The sequence below is a fragment of the Carcharhinus amblyrhynchos genome, chromosome 13, assembly GCF_965287045.1.
Source record: "Carcharhinus amblyrhynchos chromosome 13, sCarAmb.v2.hapA, whole genome shotgun sequence".
In the NCBI taxonomy this organism is placed as follows: domain Eukaryota; kingdom Metazoa; phylum Chordata; class Chondrichthyes; order Carcharhiniformes; family Carcharhinidae; genus Carcharhinus; species Carcharhinus amblyrhynchos.
In genome coordinates, this window is record NC_137336.1 from 13,023,229 (window position 1) to 13,041,114 (window position 17,886).

Here is a 17,886-nt window from a genome sequence, read left to right on the forward strand (position 1 = left end):
TTGATTTATTATTGTCACATGCATTGGGATTCAGTGAAAAGTATTGTTTCTTGCATGCTATACAGACAAAATATACTGTTTGTAGAGTATATAGTGGAAAAGGAAAGGAGAAAGTGCAGATTATAGTGTTACAATCACTGGTAGGATGCAGAGAAAGATCAGCTTAATATACCGCAAGTCTATTCAAAAGTCTGCTGGCAGCTGGGCAGAAGCTGTTCTTGAGTCGATTGGTTCGTAATCTCAGAATTTTATATCTTTTTCTTCAACGGAAGAAGGTGAAGAGAGTATGTCTGGGGTGTGTAGGGTCCTTGATTATACTGGCTGCTTTTCAGTAGACAGAGTCAATGGATGGGAGGTTGGTTGTGTGATGGACTGGGATATATTCACAACTCTTTGCAGTCTTAATCAGGGCAGGAACCACACCAAGCTGTGATACATCTGGAAAGGATGCTTTCTATGGTACATCTGTAAAAATTGGAGTTGTAGTGAACATAATGAATTTCCTTAGCCTCCTGAGACAGTAGAGGCGTTGGTGGGCTTTCTTAACCATAGCATCAATGAGAAGAACAAAAAAACAGTACAACACAGGAAAAAGCCTTTCAGTTCTCCAAGCTGCACTGACCATGCTGCTCAACTTAACTAAAACCCCCTCCTCTTCTAGGGACCATATCACCCATATTCCCATCCTATTCATGTATTTGTCCAGACTCCCCTTAAAGGTCACTACCGTACCTGCTTCCACTGCTTCCCCCGGCAGCAACTTCCAGGCACCCACCACCCTCTGTAAAAAAAACTTGCCTCGTACATCTCCTTTAAACCTTGCCCCTCGCATCTTAAACCTATGCCCCCTCGTAATTGACTCTTCCACCCTGGGAAAAAGCTCCTGGCTATCTACTTTGTCCATGCCTCTCATAATCTTGTAGACTTCTATCAGGTCGCCCCTCAATCTCCGTCATTCCAGTGAGAACAAACTAAGTTTCTCCAACCTCTCCTCATAGCTAATGCCCTCCACACCAGTCAACATCCTGGTAAATCTCTTCCGCACCCTCTCCAAAGTCTCCACGTTTTTCTGGTAGTGTGGCAATCAGAATTGAACACTATATTTCAAGTGCAGTCTAACCAACATGCTATAAAGCTGCAACATGACTTGCCAGTTTCTAAATTCAGTGCTCCGGCCAATGAAAGCAAGCATGCAGTATGTCTTCTTGACTACCTTCTTCACCTGCGTTGCCATTTTCAGTGACCTGTACACCCAGATCCATCTGCCTATCAATACTCTTAAAAGCTTTGCCATTTACTGTGTATTTCCTATCTGTATTAGATCTTCCAAAATGCATTACCTCACATTTGTCTGGATTAAACACCATCTGCTGTCTCTCCACCCAAGCCTCCAACTGATCTATTTCCTGCTGTATCCTCTAATGGTCCTCATCGCTATTCGCAAATCCACCAACCTTTGTATTGTCCACAAACTTACTAGTCAAACCAGTTACATTTTCCTCCAAATCATTTATATATTTGTTACAAACAGCAAAGGTCCCAGCACCGACCCCTGAGGAATATCCCTTGTCACAGCCCTCCATTTAGAAGTGCACCCTTCCACTGCTATCCTCTGTCTTCTAGGACCGAACCAGTTATGTGTCCACCTTGCCAGCTCAGCACTGATCAAATGCAGTTTCATCTTCTGCACCAGTCTGCCATGAGGGATCTTGTAAAAGGCCTTACTGAAGTCCATGTAGACGACATCCAATGCCCTACCCTCAATCATTTTCATCACTTCTTCAAAAACTTGATCATGTTACTGAAACACAACCCCCCCTTCACAAAACCATGTTGCCCCTTGCTAATATGTCCAATTATTTCCAAGTGCCTCTAAGTAAATCCTGCCTCTAAGAATCGTCTCTAATAATTTCCCTGCTACTAACTTAAGGCTGTAATTACCTGGGTTATCATTGCTACCCTTCTTAAACAAAAGAACAACATTGGCTATGCTAGGCTATTGGAGGCACCAGGACAGGTTGTTGGTGATCTGGACACTTTGAAACTTAAAGCTCTTGAGCATTTCCACTTCATCCCCTGTAATAACTCCATGGAGGCAAAGATCCCATCACCAAGTGCTCTTTTGCATGCCAAACAAGTAAACAAACTCGAATTAACTTAGGGACAAATTAAAAGAGGCAGCCCCCCAAAAAGGAAGGGGGGATGGCCCGAACAAAAAACAAAGTCGAAAGGAAACTTTAAAACATTAAATCAAAATGTGATTGTCGGGGTCCATAACGCACCCCAGCCCCTGTGGTGCCCAACGGGCACGGAAGGCGTCAACTGTGCCAGCGGACACCACATGGTCCCTCTCCAGGGACACCTGGCCGCGAATGTAGCCGCAGTAGAGGGGCAAACAGTCGGGATGGACAGCCCCCTTGATTGCCCGCTGCCCGGACCTATTGATGGTGCGTCTCACCAAGCCCAGGAGCAGGTTTACGAGGAGGTCGGCATCCCGATACGCCCCTCTCCGCACCAGGTGCCCGTAGATCAGGAGCGTGGGACTGAAGTGCAAACAAAACATCAGTAAAAGGTGTTTCAGAAAACCAAAATGGGTGTGCAATCTATGACATGAAACGTAGACGTGGTCCACGGACTCCACAAGACCACAGAAAGGACAGTCTCGGGAGCCCGTGTACCAGAAAAACCTACGGTTGTACAGCAGCCTCCACCCCAGGTCCCCGAGGTAATTGGGGGAGATAGAACAAAGAAAGAACAAAGAACAAAATCAGCCTGGGAAACAGGCCCTTCGGCCCAACAAGCCCATGCTGCCATCTCAACACCACCTCTCTACCCATGACCCCTATCTAATGTTTTATGGCCATCCAGATTGAGGGAAAACTGAGGGACCTCCATTGGGACCTCCGCCGCCGGCGGCAACAAGGCCCGCCAAGGTGTATCTGGGAGACAGGCGAGGATGCGGTAGTGGAAGGTGTGCAGCAGCAGCCTGTACAGGAAACGCCGTCGCGCACTGGAAAAGGGCACGGAGGACATTTCCGCGAGGCGGCTCATGCAGTGGGGCATGAAAAGACGGGCAACTCCCGTAACAAGGACAGAATATGCTCCAGATTGATATGCAGGAGCTGTACGTCGCAATTGAGGCCGTGCCACTGGTGGAAGAAATACGTCGCCAGGGCATGCCATCGTGGAGGAGGCTTGACGAAAGGTATCTCTGCAGGGTCTGGAGGTGGAAGGTCGATACCTGGGTGCAAAGACACACCAGACCTTGTTCGCCCTCCTCAAGTGGGAGATGCAGAACCTCGGCAGAGACCCAGTGCAGTCGACTGTCCCAGAAGAACTGCACGAGAGTTTTCTGCGTATTTGTGACAAAGCCAGGGGGAGGGGTCAAAGTGACCAGCTGGTACCACAGCATGGAGGTGACCAACGGGTTTATGACAAGAACTCGCGCCCTGTAGGACAGCACTCGGCGCAGTCCTGTCCAGCGACACAGGCGGGCAGAGACTTTGGCCTCCAGCTCCCGCCAGTTCTCTGGCCAGGATTGCTCAGTTGGGCAGAGATGGACCCCCAGGGAGAGGAGGTTGGTCCCGCTCCAGGTGAAAGGCCTGAGCTCCTCCGGAAGGGGGCCTGTCTCCCCAGGACCGACCAGGAGTCCGGAAGACTTGGCCCAGTTGATCCTGGTGGAGGACGCGGCGGAGTACACCGCCTGGCATTCTCGCATCCTCCGCAGGTCAGCCGGGTCCGTGAACATGAGGGGCACGTCGTCGGCGTAAGCCGACAGGACCACCCCTACGTCCGGGCCGCACAGAACCAAACACAACAACCTCCTCCACAAGAGGCGCAGGATCGGCTCCACACATATGGAATACAGTTGGTCGGACAAGGGGCAGCCCTGCCGTACTCCTCTACCAAAGCGAAGGAGCGTTGTCAGCAACCCGTTAACCTTAATCTGACATTCTGCGGCAGAGTACAGTAATCGGATCCGGGTGACAAAATTTGCCCCGAACCCGAATGCCTGCAGAGTTCCGAGTAAATACTCGTGCTCCACCCTGTCGAATGCCTTCTCCTGAGCTAAAGACAAGAAGGCACTCGACAGACCAGCCCTCTGGGAATGGTGGATCAGGTCCCGGACCAGATGGATGTTATCGTGGATAGATTGGCCTGTCAGCAGCGGTTAGCCCACTCTTTTATCAGCGAGTAAAAGAAGGGGGAGCCGTGGTCCAGGTCCACTCGGAACTGGAGCTGTGACCTCACGTATGTGCCACGAGACCCGACGAGTTGCAGGTCCCGCAGCGCGCCCTTCCTCTCCCTGTACTCCAGACGCAGGGCTGGGTCCCTGTCGGGCTGACTGAGATGTGCCTCCAGTTCCAACAGTTCCTTCTCCAACTCCTTCAGCCTGGATTTCCGCCTGTTTGTCGACCCTCTCGCTTACTCCTGACAAAGGTACTTATGTGAGTCTTGCCCACACCCCACCATAGCCTCAAGGAGGGGAAGCCTCCCTGCTTCCTGCTCCAGACAGCCCAGAATCGACGGAACAAGTCCAGGAAGTGCTCGTCCTCCAGCAGCGTGTTGTTAAAGTGCCAGTACGTGGACCCCCCACCCGCGGATGTGAGACGGAACAAACTCTGCCCACACCAGGTGGTGGTCCGTGCTCGGCACCTGCTGCATGGAGGCCGACAGCACGCCGGACACGTACGCCCTTGAAATGTAAAGGTGGTCGATTCTGGACACTCCGCCTCCAGGCTTCACGAAAGTGAACGCTCTGGAGCCAGGATGGAGATGTCTCCAGACATCCACCAAGTCGTGGGTCCCGAGCAGGTCCAACTTCACCATTGCCGGGGTGCGCCACAAGGGGCCGATGCAGTCCCGTGCCTTGAGGGTGCAGTTGAAATCCCCCCCCAAGGACGATGCATTCGCCCCCCGCGATGGTGTCGAGATGAGCGGACACTTTCTGGTAGAAAGTCATTTGCTGCAGTCCGGCAGTCGGGGCGTAGACATTCACAAAGTGAATGACCACGCCCCCCTCATGGACCTTCAAGTGCAGCAACCGGCCTGGCACCGGCTCCTTGACCCCCAAGATCTTCGGCTGAAAATGCAAGGCCAACAAGATAGCCACCCCACTGGAAGTGAGCGTGAAGTGGCTCATGTAGATCCCCCCTTGCCACTCCAGGAGCCATAGGGCGTCATCTCCCAGAATGGTACGGGTTTCTTGCAGGAAACACACCGCATACTTCCCGTCACGGAGGACTGAGAAGTTCTGGAACCTGCAGACTGGTTCGCTGCTGCCGTTGATGTTGAGGCTGGCTACGGTCACCTTCATGGCAGAAGCATAGTGCCACAGTCACCACTTATCTAATTATCTGGGGGAGCGCTGGCACAAGTCACGCCAGTCCACTCCCCTGGTGAGCTCATTGAGGAACTCCTGTCCCCGATGCTGCTCTCTTTTGGTCAGGCCCTACGTGAACTGGGAGCAGGCCTGCGAGGACCGGACAAGCAGCGCCAGGTCCAACCAACAGTCAGGGGCCAGTCGGCTGCAATCAGAGCAGTCAGAATGGGATTTGAGAAAGGCCCTGAGTTCCCCAGAGGGGATGAGGGGCCACTCGGTGAGGGGCACAAGGGAGTCTCCCGCCTCGCTTAAGGTGGACCCTGAAATGGACCCTGTACCCACCACTGAGCAACGTACCTCCTCGGGGTTGTCGCCCTTCGACTCCAAGTCCCCCACCGCAGGGCTTACGGTGGGCGACACAGAGCCGCCAACCAGCCCTGGAAGGGCGGGACGTTGGAAATTACTAATTGATGGGCGGTGGCCTCAAGGGGGTCCACCGCCAAGAACATCCTGCCCACCGTGAGCCCTTTTTCCAGGGTGAGGTGGACTGCCTGCTCGGCCTTCAAAAAGAATACGGCCTTGCCGTACATCTTTGAGGCCGCTACAATGGCTGAGGGGCCAACAACCCCAGCCATTGTGCGAACACGTCTTGATTGTCATGTCGGGATGGGTGTAGCACTTCACCCTGAGTTGTTTGGTTATTAATCAAAAGGGTGGCAGGGCCTTGGTAGTGGCAGGGGCTTTACCTGCCACCACACCCACATAAGTGGGCCTAGAGGGCCCTGCCACCGGCAATGGTGTCACTGTCACCGTGGTTGGTAAACGATAGATGCTATGCCCACCTCGAGATTGCTTAGATGTACGGCAGGGCGTATTGGTTGTTTTGTTCTCTGTGGGGAGGGGGGGAAGGAAGGGTTGTCTGAGGGGCCTCTTTGACCTTTACAGTCAGGCACAGAGAGGGCGGTAGAGGGGGAAGGGACCGAGGGTGTGGTAGGTGGGAGGGGTTGGTGTCTCTGCCCTGGCTACTGGGGGACAGAGAGGGAACGAGGGAGGGTGGGGTGGGTGGGGGTCCAGGTGCTCTCTCTCCTCTGTGTCAGAGAGATGGGGAGGGAGGGGAATGGAGGGGAGGGAGGGGAATGGAGGAGCAGGAGGGAGGACAGGGGACTGGGCACTAAGGAGGGCCGGTGCCTCAATCAGGAGGAAGGGGGGGTGCCAATGTTGGGGAGCAGCAGCAGCACCGGGTGGAGGGACTTTTTTGATCTTCAGCCCTGTGGGCCAGCAATGAAAAAGTCTAGGATGTCTTCACCCCCATCCCTGTAGATGGAGAACAATCTTCTTGTCATAACACAACATGGACATTGTTCACGGACTCCACAAGATTGCAAAAAGGACAAGCTTGGGAGCATGTGAATTGGAAAACCTACGGCTGTACGGCACTGCTGTGTGCAGCACCCTCCACCCCAGGTCCCCAAGATGGTGGGGGGAGATCCCTCCATAGAGAGACCTCCACTGACGACCACCATCGCCCGGTGGCAACAAGGCCCGCCAAGGTATATCTGGATGATGGAGTGCAGCAGCAGCCATACAGGAAATGCCTCCGCGTGGAGGCAAAAGGCATGAAGGGCATTTCCATGAGATGACTCAAGCTGTATGGTGCCTGACTCGGCCAGTGCGGGGTGAGGGAGGGGTGGTGGGCAGAGGGGTGAGGTGGTGGGGTCTAGGCTTGGGGAGAACTCACCTCATGGCTCATACTCTAGCAAGCCAACCTCATTAGCTGGGCTGAAGTCATCACATCCCCGTTGATGTAGACAGAGGCATTTCCTCCACTATGCTTCCTGAAGATGTTTGTCAACATACTCCCTGTGGTTAGAAGATAGCACTTTTTTTCATTTGAGAGTTGACCCTGTGCTGTTAAATGGTACGTTATCAGTGAACAGACAGGCAGCTCTGAAGAATTTGTTTCTTATGCAATGAACTTTTATTGACACACTGTCTGAAAGGATGATGGAAAAAAAACAGTCACAATTTTCAAAAGGAAATTGGGTAACTACTTGAAGGGGATAAACTTTGCAGGGCTACGTGGAAACAGCAGTAACTTACTTTTGTGTAACATCTTTAATCTAGCAAAACGTCCGAGAGCGCTTACGAGGAGATTAGGGAGCTGACCTAGAGCTTGGCCAAGGAGGAGAGAGAAGTCTGGGGATCTGGGACTAATCTATATCAATTTCAAAAGAACAAAAAAAACAAAGAACAAAGAACAACCCAGCACGGGAAACAGGCCCTTCGGCCCAACGAGCCCGCGCCGCCATCCTAACAAAGCATTTTCCTACACCTACCCTGCCCTCTGTGTATGCTAATGGTACCCCTATTGTAACCAGATTCAGGAGAGAATAGTGTAGGGTCAATTTGTTACACCAATCAGCCTAAAAGCACATCTTTGGGGTGTGGGAGGAAACCGGAGCACCCGGAGGAAACCCATGCAACCACAGGGAGAATGCGCAAACTCCCACAGACACCGGCCCAAATCCATGTATCTGCACAGCTAGCAGTGATAGTCACTGAGCTGTTATGGTGACCGTCTGCTGGTCCAGGTTTAAGCACACACCACGACGCGAAGTACTAGGCCACTCTCGAAACATCCAAGAGCAGCCCACGTACGACCCACCGTGCGCACGCCCCTCGTTTGACAACAAGGTGGTCCAACACACCTGCGGATTAAAAGAGACAAAAAATTAACATGTAGTGTTACATTTCCAGTATCGTCCCGAGGCTCTGACCCTTCTTAAAACTGTCACCTATAACCCTCTATCCCTGTTTCACACATGTGCCTATCTAAGTAAATCTTAAACAAGTCCAGCGTGCCTGCCTCCGCCACCTTACTTGGTAGCGCATTCCATACCCCCATGACCCTCTGTGTGAAAAACCTCCCTCTAGTATCCATATTATACTTCTCCCCCTCACCCTTAGCTCGTGACCCCTTGTGATATTTGTAAGAGCTAGAACAGGCACAATGGACTGAATGGCCTCCTTCTGTGCTGGTAGATTCTGCAATTATAGAACTTCTTCTAGCATATTTCAAATAATTTCTATTTGAAATGCTCTACTGGAAAGGGTTCAAGAGGCTCAGTCATTGAGTATGTTCAAAGCAGAGATCGATAGATTTCTAGATACCAATTGCAGTAAAGGATAAGAGGATAGTGCAGGAGGAGGATGCTGAGTCTGAAAATCAGCCGTGATCTAGTTAAATTGTGGAGCAGGATCGAGGAGCTAGTCGCGTTCCTAACCAGTGATTTAATGAGTTGCAAAAATAGTAATGTTTCTCTTTTTTGCAGCCCGTCATTAGTCGCTGAGGGATTCATGCAACTTGTTGCTGATGAGTCTAAAAATGGCGAGGTTATGACAGTAACAAAGAAAGGAATTAACTACCAGAGATACCTGCAGAATCATCTGTAACCCAGAGTCAACAGTGGAAACTTTGACAGAAGGAGCATCGACACCTGGGGGATTGACGCCTGGAACTCCAACTGATTATTTTGTATTCTAAAAAGGGAAAAACTCATAGATAAAGCTTCTTAATTATTTAGTTGGTGGAGAATGAGTAGTTACAGCACAAAAGGTTGCCAAATGCCCTACTACATATCACAGCACTCACGCTCCACAAAGTTCGGTGGGTTGATGCTTAGTGTGAGCTCCCACTTTCATTAGAGGTTCTCATTGACAGCAATATTGGCAAATGGAATTTAACGCAGACAAGTGTGAGGTATTGCACTTTGGTAGGACAAACCAAAGTAAAACATACAGGGTAAATGGTAGGACTCTGAAGAGTGCAGTTGAACTGAGGGATCTGGGAATACAGGTACAGAATTCTTTAAAAGTGACGTCACAGGTGGATAGGGTCGTAAAGAGTGCTTTTGGTACATTGGCCTTTATAAATTGGAGTATCGAGTATAAAAGTTGGAATGTTATGGTAAGGTTGTATAAGGCATTGGTGAGGCCGATTTTAGAGTATTGTGTACAGTTTTGGTCACCTAGTTACAGGAAGGATGTAAATAAGGTTGAAAGAGTGCAGAGAAGGTTCACAAGAATGTTGCTGGGACTTGAGAAGCTGAGTTACAGAGAGAGATTGAATAGGTTAGGACTTTATTCCCTGGAGTGTAGAAGAATGAGGGGAGATTTGATAGAGGTGTATAAGATTTTGATGGGTATAGATAGAGTGAATGCAAGCCGGATTTTTCCACTGAGGCTAGGGGAGAAAAATACCAGAGGGCATGGGTTAAGGTTGAAAGGAGAAAAGTTTAAAGGGAATATCAGGGGGGGCTTCTTCATGCAGAGAGTGGTGGGAGTGTGGAATGAGCTGCCGGATAAAGTGGTAAATGCAGGGTGACTTTTAACATTTAAGAAAAACTTGGACAAACAGGGCATATATAGACACAAACTCAATTATATGGTAATGGTTGGAATGCGAGTCTTAACAGGTAATCAAGTCTTTATTGGTGCAGACAATGCAAGTGGAGAGAGGGTTAAGCACGGGTTAAAGAGATATGTATTGTCTCCAGCCAGGACAGTTAGTGAGATTTTGCAAACCCAGGCAAGTTTAGGGATATGAACTCAAGATCCCGGTTGAGGTAGTCCTTATGTGGCACCACATAGACAGTCACCTGAGGCTGGAATTGAACCCAGCTTGGTGGAACTGTGAGGCAACAGTGCTAACCACTGTGTCACCATGCCGCCCTTGTCATTGGGCTGCAGCATCAGAAAGAGATGGGACAGAGGTGGCAAAGAAGACGAACTAGGACAAGAAAATGCTGGATTAACTCAGCAGGTCTGGCAGCATCTGTGGAGAGAGAGAGTTAACCTTTCGAGTCCATCTGACTCCTCTTCAGAATAGTCTGTACAGGGGTCATAGGAACTTGAAACGTTAACTCTATTCCTCTCTCCACAGACACTAAAAGACCTCAGAGTTTACCCAGCATTTTCTGTTTTGATTTCCGATTTCCAGTGTCTGCAGTATTGTATTCAAGAGAACAAGGTGTTGTCAGAGGAAGCAGGAAGAGTGAGAGAAGGGCTTATTGCAAGAAGCTTTGTCCACTTATGGTCTTCAACAGGCACTTCAAACTTCATCTAAACCAGCAGCAGTCTAGTCAGTGGCTGCAATTTACTAGAACTTCTGTCACCTTTGAGACCCAGGCTGATAACCTCAGAGCAGGGTGAGAACAGTGCTGCCAGTGGCTGCAAAGGTGGATGTGGCCTTGATGCTTTACACAAGCAGGAACAGGAGATATAGTTAACATTTCATAGTTCACCATCTAGGAGGTTACAGGTGTGCCTGGAAGGCTGACTTTGTGGCTTTCTTTCCAAATAGACAGAACCAAAGAAGTGTGCACATGACTTTGCCAGGACAACTGGCTTCCCCATTGTGCAGGGTGACATTGAATGGTGGCTGTTTGGGCACCACATCACAATGTTGAAAGACACTAAGGTTGCAAAGATTACCATTCACTCTGTGCACATTGGTGTGAAACCACACCCAATGCATCATGCTGATAGATGACTGCCACTCTGACAGTAGTCTGATGCATTTATCATTCATTCAGCTACCAGAGAGCAGCTGTCCATAAGACCATAAGATATAGGAGCAGAATTAGGCCATTAGGCCCATCAAGTCTGCTCTGCCATTCAATCATGGCTGATATGATTCTCATCCCCATTCTCCTTCTTCTCCCCGTAACCCTTGATCCCTTTATTGATCAAGAACGTATCTATCTCTTCTTAAAGACACTCAAAGACCTGGCCTCCACAGCCCTCTGTGGCAATGAGTTCCACAGATTCACCACCCTCTGGCTGAAGAAATTCCTCCTCATCTCAGTTTTAAAGGAGCGAGCCTTCACTGTAAGGCTGTGCCCTCGAGTTCTAGTCTCTCCCACCAGTGGAAACATCCTCTCCATGTCCACTCTCTCTAGGCCTCTCAACATTCTGTAACTTTCAATTAGATCCCGTCCCCCACCCAATCCTTCTAAACTCCATCAAGTATAGGCCCAGATTCCTCAAATGACAAATCCTTCAATCCTGTTATCATTCTTGTGAATCTCCTCTGGACCCCCCTCCAAGGCCAGCACATCCTTGTGACCCAAAACTGCTCACAATATTCCAAATGGGGTCTGACCAGAGCCTTATATAGTCTCAGCAGTGTATCCCTGCCCTTGTATTCTAGCCCTCTAGAATTGAATGTTAACACTGAATTTGCCTTCCTAACTGCCAACTGAACCTGCATGTTAATATTAAGAGAGTCCTGCACCAGAACTCCCAAGTCCCTTTGTGCCTCAGATTCCCGAAGCCTTTCCCCATTTAGAAAATAGCTTACGCCTCTATTCTTCCTACCAAAGTGCATAACCTCACACTTTCCCATGTTGTATTCCACCTGACACTTCTTTGCCCATTCTCCTAGCTGTCCAACTAATTCTGCAGCCTCCCTGCTTCCTCAAAACTACCTGTCCCTCTACATATTTTTGTATCATCCACAAATTTAGCAACCATGCCGTCAGTTCCATCTTCCAGATCATTGATGTATATAGTGAAAAGTTGTGGTCCCAACCCTGACCCCTGTGGAACGCCACTGGTCACAGGTTACCATCCTAGAAAGGACCCTCTTGTGAGGGATGGTAGCGGTAGTGTAATTTTTGAGTCAAGCCATCTGGGGCGGAAACCATGACAGAACCGTTAGTGTAACCTGAGGGGTTAAACGCTAAGACCAGCAGATGATGAAACACGCAGAAAAAGAAGAAAAAAAACATGAGACTGGCAGGCGCTCGGGGTCTTCAGCATAGCCTAAAAGAGATTTACACCATATAAAATAAATGGGTAAGCAATTTACGGGACAATGAAAAAGAGTTAGCTGAATTGATGAGAGGTAAAACGATTTAAGCCTTAAAAGGGGTGATTGGATTAGAGTTAATGGGATGTCAACAAGGGAGGAGATCACTCAGTAAAGAGATTAAGGAGTGGTACCCAATAAAGAAAGGAGGGCTGTCCTATTGTTATCTAGGAAAAATGTATATAAACTAAGATTGTGTAAAGCAAGGTGTGTGTACCCACGGGACGGCACCCTTTCTTGCAAGATCGAATAAACCGACAGTTAGCTGAACTCATCCGTGTATTTGATTCAAGGGGGGGAATCATAAAGTGAGTATCTGACCGTTTCTCACAATTGGGGGCTCGTCCGGGATCTGGAATTATAACGGGGGTTTCCCTCGACTAGACCAAATCGATGGAATAAGACGCGTCTAGTGTATATTTACACGTAAAAACGTCGTTTTGGTCTGGGAGGAGGGGAATCTGAAACCACTCAGTTGAGATAATTCTGGACCCTGGAAATCACACGGATGACTTCTATACACTAGGACTGCTAGGACTGTGACTGAAATCTGTGAGGGGGTATACACATCATTGGAAGAAGTCGGACAACTCCGTGCACGGATCAAGGTAAGAAATTTCTCTCCCGGGAATTCGGCTGATTAAGGGTGAGAGTCATTTTCTTCCTTGACGACTTTATGGTTATGACAGTTTGATCTGAGGGCACAAATAAATTAACTTGTGTCCAAGACGACAACTGAAGACTAACCATGGGAGGTAAACCGTCCAAGAGTAAGGATGGGAAACCGGGAAATAATAATGATGAAAAGGGAATACCCCCCGACAGTCCTCTGGGGATACAGTTAGAAAATTGGGATGGGGACCGAAAGACTAAGGACTTAAAAAAGAAGGTTATGATAAAATATTGTTGTTTTGTGTGGACGAAGGAACCAATCCGGAAACCATCTGTATTGTGGCCAAAATATGGATCGGATGAGGATTGGGTCTGTCAGATATTAAATTTATATGTTAATAGTAAACAACCCTTTAACCCCGAGGAAAGTAAGTACGCTGCCTGTTGGGTGGGCGCGATGAGTAGATCGCCACAGCCAGTCTCCCTGTATCCAATGATCCCACAGAGCAGACCGGGGCAATGGGACCCTCTTGACAACCTCCCGCCGCCACCCCCTCCTGTACCAAATGTACCCCCTGCATATCAACCAAATAATAATGGGGCCCAAGGGCCCCGAGGGGAAGATCTCATAAATCTTGAGAACGGCACAGGAGGCGGACCCCCAGTTGAGGGTCTGCGAAGGTCCAAGAGGTTGGTAATAAAACAGTCCCTGGAACAACAGCAGAATAATGGGGCTTCAGCGCCCGAGGTGGAAATGCACCCTCTCAGGGAGGTTCCCTTCGGACAAAGAGAGACAGGGTTCGTGGTGGTGCCTCTTAACTCGGCAGACATCCGACAACTTAGGAAGGAGTTGCCCCCTCTCCTAGAGGACCCTGTCGCGGTAGCGACACAACTTGACCAATTCCTGGGTCCAAGCATGTATACTTGGGGGGAACTCCGGGCCATAATGAGCATATTATTCAACTACGATGAAGGAGTTATGATCCGAAATAGGGCCATGGAAATTTGGGATAGGGATCACCAACAGCAAGGACAACTCAGGGGAGATCAAAAATACCCTCTTGAGGATCCAAATTGGAATCATAATACCCAGGAAGGGCGGACAAACATGTCGGATCTCCGGAATCTTATAATTCGGGGGATCCAGACATGTGTCCCCAAGCAGCAGAATGTGGCAAAAGCATTTGATATTAGGCAAGGAAAAGATGAATCACCCAGCATGTTCTTAGACAGACTGAGGGAGTCTGTCCGCAAATATTCAGGAATCGATCCTGATGATGAAATTGGAAAGGGAATGCTAAAAATTAATTTTGTAACGAAATCCTGGCCAGATATCCAGAGAAAACTACAAAAGATTGAGGATTGGAGTGGGAAGGACATGGCGGAATTATTGCGGGAAGCGCAGAAGGTCTTTGTGCAGAGAGAGGTTGTAAAGGAAAAGCAGAAGGCAAAGATGATGGTGGCAGCCGTTAGGGAAGTATGTAAGTCCACCGGGATAACGGATGAAGGATATACAGTAGGTAGGGGAAGGTCAAGGGGAGGTTGGAAGGAAGGGGGGGCCAGGAGGGGCCGAGGTAGAGGACGAGGAGAATTTTACGGTGGTGACCGGCCCCGGGCGGCCGGGTGTTACCACTGTGGGAAACCGGGACACTTCAAAAGAGAGTGTCCTGAATTTAAGAAGGAACGAGAAGGGATTTATGAAATGGAATGTGAGGTTGATTAGAGGGGTCAGGGGAGAATCGGAAAAAGGACCTACCAAGAACCCCTGGTAAATTTAAAGGTGGGTCCACAAAAGGAGGATGTTACATTTTTAGTCGACACGGGGGCAGGCAGATCCTCAATCCCAATCTATCCTACAGGAGCCAATTACCAAACTAAAATGTTGAACATATCAGGAGTAAAGGGAGGGGTATTTAGGGCGAAACTATTTGAACCACAGGTACTACAATGGGAGGAAGAGGAGCTTTTAGCAGAGCTCCTCCACCTCCCTCATCTCCCCTATGGTCTGTTGGGGCGGGACCTGATAATCCGCTTCGGGCTCCGAATAAATGTAGGGGACGACGAAGACCTGGTGGTAACTATGTCATACCTTAGCGAGGACCGACTCACGGGTATAGACTCTAGAGTATGGACGGCCAAGGGAAACAGAGGGCGACTCTCGATTCAGCCTGTAAAAATTGATCTTAAGCCCCAGAGCCCCTCTGTCAAGATACGTCAGTATCCTATCTCCCGGGAAGGGAGACAGGGCCTGAAAGAAGTGATGAAAGACCTGATAAGTGATGGGCTGGTGGAACCATGTATGTCGAGATATAACTCTCCCATTTTGCCAGTCCGAAAGTCTGACGGCAGTTACAGAATGGTCCAAGACTTGAGGGAAATCAATAAGATTGTACAGGTACGACACCCGGTGGTGCCGAACCCATACACTATACTGGGGCGGATACTCCCAGAACATGAATGGTTCAGTGTAGTGGATTTAAAGGACGCCTTCTGGGCCTGCCCGTTGGACGAGGCCAGTAGAGACTTATTCGCCTTCGAGTGGGAGGACCCTGACACGGGCGGGAAGCAGCAATACCGCTGGACAGTGCTTCCCCAGGGGTTCACCGAATCGCCAAATTTGTTTGGTCAGATTTTAGAGCAGGTATTAGAGGGACTGATCCTTTCCCCAGCCCTAAAACTCATACAGTATGTGGATGACCTCCTGTTGTCCGGACCCACAGAAGCGGAGGTCGTAGCGGGAACAAATACCCTTCTGAATTATTTGGCAGGACAGGGACTAAGGGTGAGCCAGAAGAAGCTCCAATATGCAGAAAGAGAGGTTAAGTATCTGGGACACTTGATAAGCCAGGGACAGAAGAGAATAAGTCCGGAAAGGGTGAGGGGAATAGTTGAACTGGGACTCCCGGGAACTAAGAGAGAGCTACGAATGTTTTTGGGACTCTTAGGTTATTGCCGATTATGGATAGACGACTATGCCCCCCTAACCAAGGGTCTGTACCTAAAACTTGTAGAGGGGGCTCCTAACAAAATCCAGTGGGACGAGAAAGAGGAGGAACTAATTGAGACCCTGAAACAGAAATTGATGACCGCGCCAGTCTTGAGCTTGCCAGATTTCAGTAAGGCATTCAGACTCTTTGTAAATGCCAAACAGGGAACCGCCCTCGGAGTTTTAACCCAAGATTGGGGGGGAAAAAGGAAGCCAGTGGCATTCTTATCAAAGATACTGGACCCAGTTTCCCGAGGCTGGCCAGAATGTGTCCAGGCGGTGGCTGCCACGGCCAAATTGGTGGAAGAAAGTAGGAAGCTGACATTTGGGGCACCCTTGACGGTCATTACCCCCCACCAGGTTAGGACTATTTTAAATCAGAGGGCTGGGAGATGGCTGACGGACTCAAGAATCTTGAAGTATGAGGCCATTTTGCTAGATCGGGACGATCTTAAGATAGAGGTCAATTCCTGTCAGAACCCAGCTGAATTCCTCTGGAAGGGGGAAGAAGGCGAGGGACTCGAACATTGCTGTTCGGACATAATAGATCTCCAGAGTAAGGTAAGGGAGGATCTAAGGGACTCCCCTCTTCACACTGGAAAGCGATGGTATATAGATGGATCCTCCCGGGTGGTAAACGGAAAAAGGCATAATGGATACGCGATCATTAGTGAAGCTGGCTGGAATTTGGTAGAAAGGGGGCGACTGCCTAATGTCTGGTCTGCCCAGACATGTGAATTATATGCTCTACACCGGGCTCTCAAGGGCTTAGAGGGATTGATAGGGACCATCTACACCGACTCCAAGTATGTGTTCGGGGTGGTACACACTTTTGGAAAAATTTGGAAGGAAAGGGGAATGATAAATAGTAGGGGAAAAGAATTGATACATGAGGAATTGGTTACTAAAATATTAAAAGACCTGCTGGGGCCACGGGAAATTGCTGTGGTCCATGTAAAAGGACACCAGAGAGACAATGGGATAGAGACAAAGGGGAACCAGTTGGCGGACGAACAAGCAAAATTGGCAGGGACGGAGGAGGAGATAGTGGACTGCTTGGTCTGGGTGCCCCAAGTGTCTGAAGTAATAGAAACACCAGCATTTAGCAAAAAGGAAGAAGCCGAGCTAAAATCACTTGGGGGTCAGAAAGATGAAAGAGGGAAATGGACATTACCCGATGGTCGACAACTATTAAACCGACCGATGACCAGAGACATAATTAGTCATCTCCATCGGGGAGGACACTGGGGGACACAGGCGATGTGCGATGCATTTCTGCGTCAGTACGCACATCCCGGTTTATACACTGTGGCTAAGCAAGTCACGAAAGATTGTGTAATTTGTCGGAAGATAAATAAAAAAGGACTGAGACAGAATACGAAGCAAGGAGGGAGAAGCCCAGCCTATAGGCCCTTCGAGTATATCCAAGTGGATTATACCGAACTCCCCCCCATAGGGCGCCTGAAATATCTTTTGGTAATAGTGGACCACTTGACAGGGTGGGTTGAGGCGTACCCAACCGCCATAGCCTCGGCGACACAGGTTAGCAAGGTCCTTCTCGAACAAATTATCCCACGATACGGACTCCCCCGGGCCATCGATTCAGACCAGGGGAGCCAGTTTACGTCCACTGTCCTACAGAACATAGTGCGGGCAGTGGGGGTAAGCTGGGATTTCCACACCCCTTGGCATCCCCCGTCCTCGGGCAAGGTGGAAAGAATGAATCAGACTATTAAAAAACAGCTGACAAAACTCAGGACAGAGACCGGGTTGCCCTGGACCAAGTGCCTTCCCCTTGCCTTGCTGCAAATACGAACGCAGCCACGGCGGGACTTGGGGGTGTCCCCATACGAAATAATGTTCGGTCTCCCCTTTAATGGGCCAAAAGGGGAACTCCCCACATTCGAGTCCCGCGATGTATTTGTGCATAAATATGTTGAGGTCCTGGGGTCTGCTCTATCTCATTTACGCCAACAGGGACTCCTGGCACAGACACCACCTCTCGAGTTTGCGATACACACCATCAAGCCAGGGCATTGGGTCCTAATCAAGAACTGGAAACTCCGGACTTTAGAACCGATCTGGGATGGTCCT

The 17,886-nt window shown here is 49.4% G+C and overlaps 1 protein-coding gene across 2 annotated transcripts in view; it reads left to right on the forward strand.

The window, feature by feature from the left end:
* LOC145351722 (15-hydroxyprostaglandin dehydrogenase [NAD(+)]-like) overlaps positions 1-8,906 on the forward strand; it is a 45,476-nt gene extending 36,570 nt beyond the window's left edge. Inside the window, exon 6 of one of the 2 annotated variants that reach the window (XM_080201305.1) lies at positions 8,656-8,748. In XM_080201305.1, the coding sequence (XP_080057431.1) occupies positions 8,656-8,666 (11 nt within the window). In that variant the 3' untranslated portion in view covers positions 8,667-8,748. Of the gene's footprint in view, positions 1-8,655 lie in introns of both variants that reach the window. The other variant, XM_080201304.1, reaches the window with a different exon arrangement.
* The last annotated feature ends 8,980 nt before the right edge of the window (positions 8,907-17,886 follow it).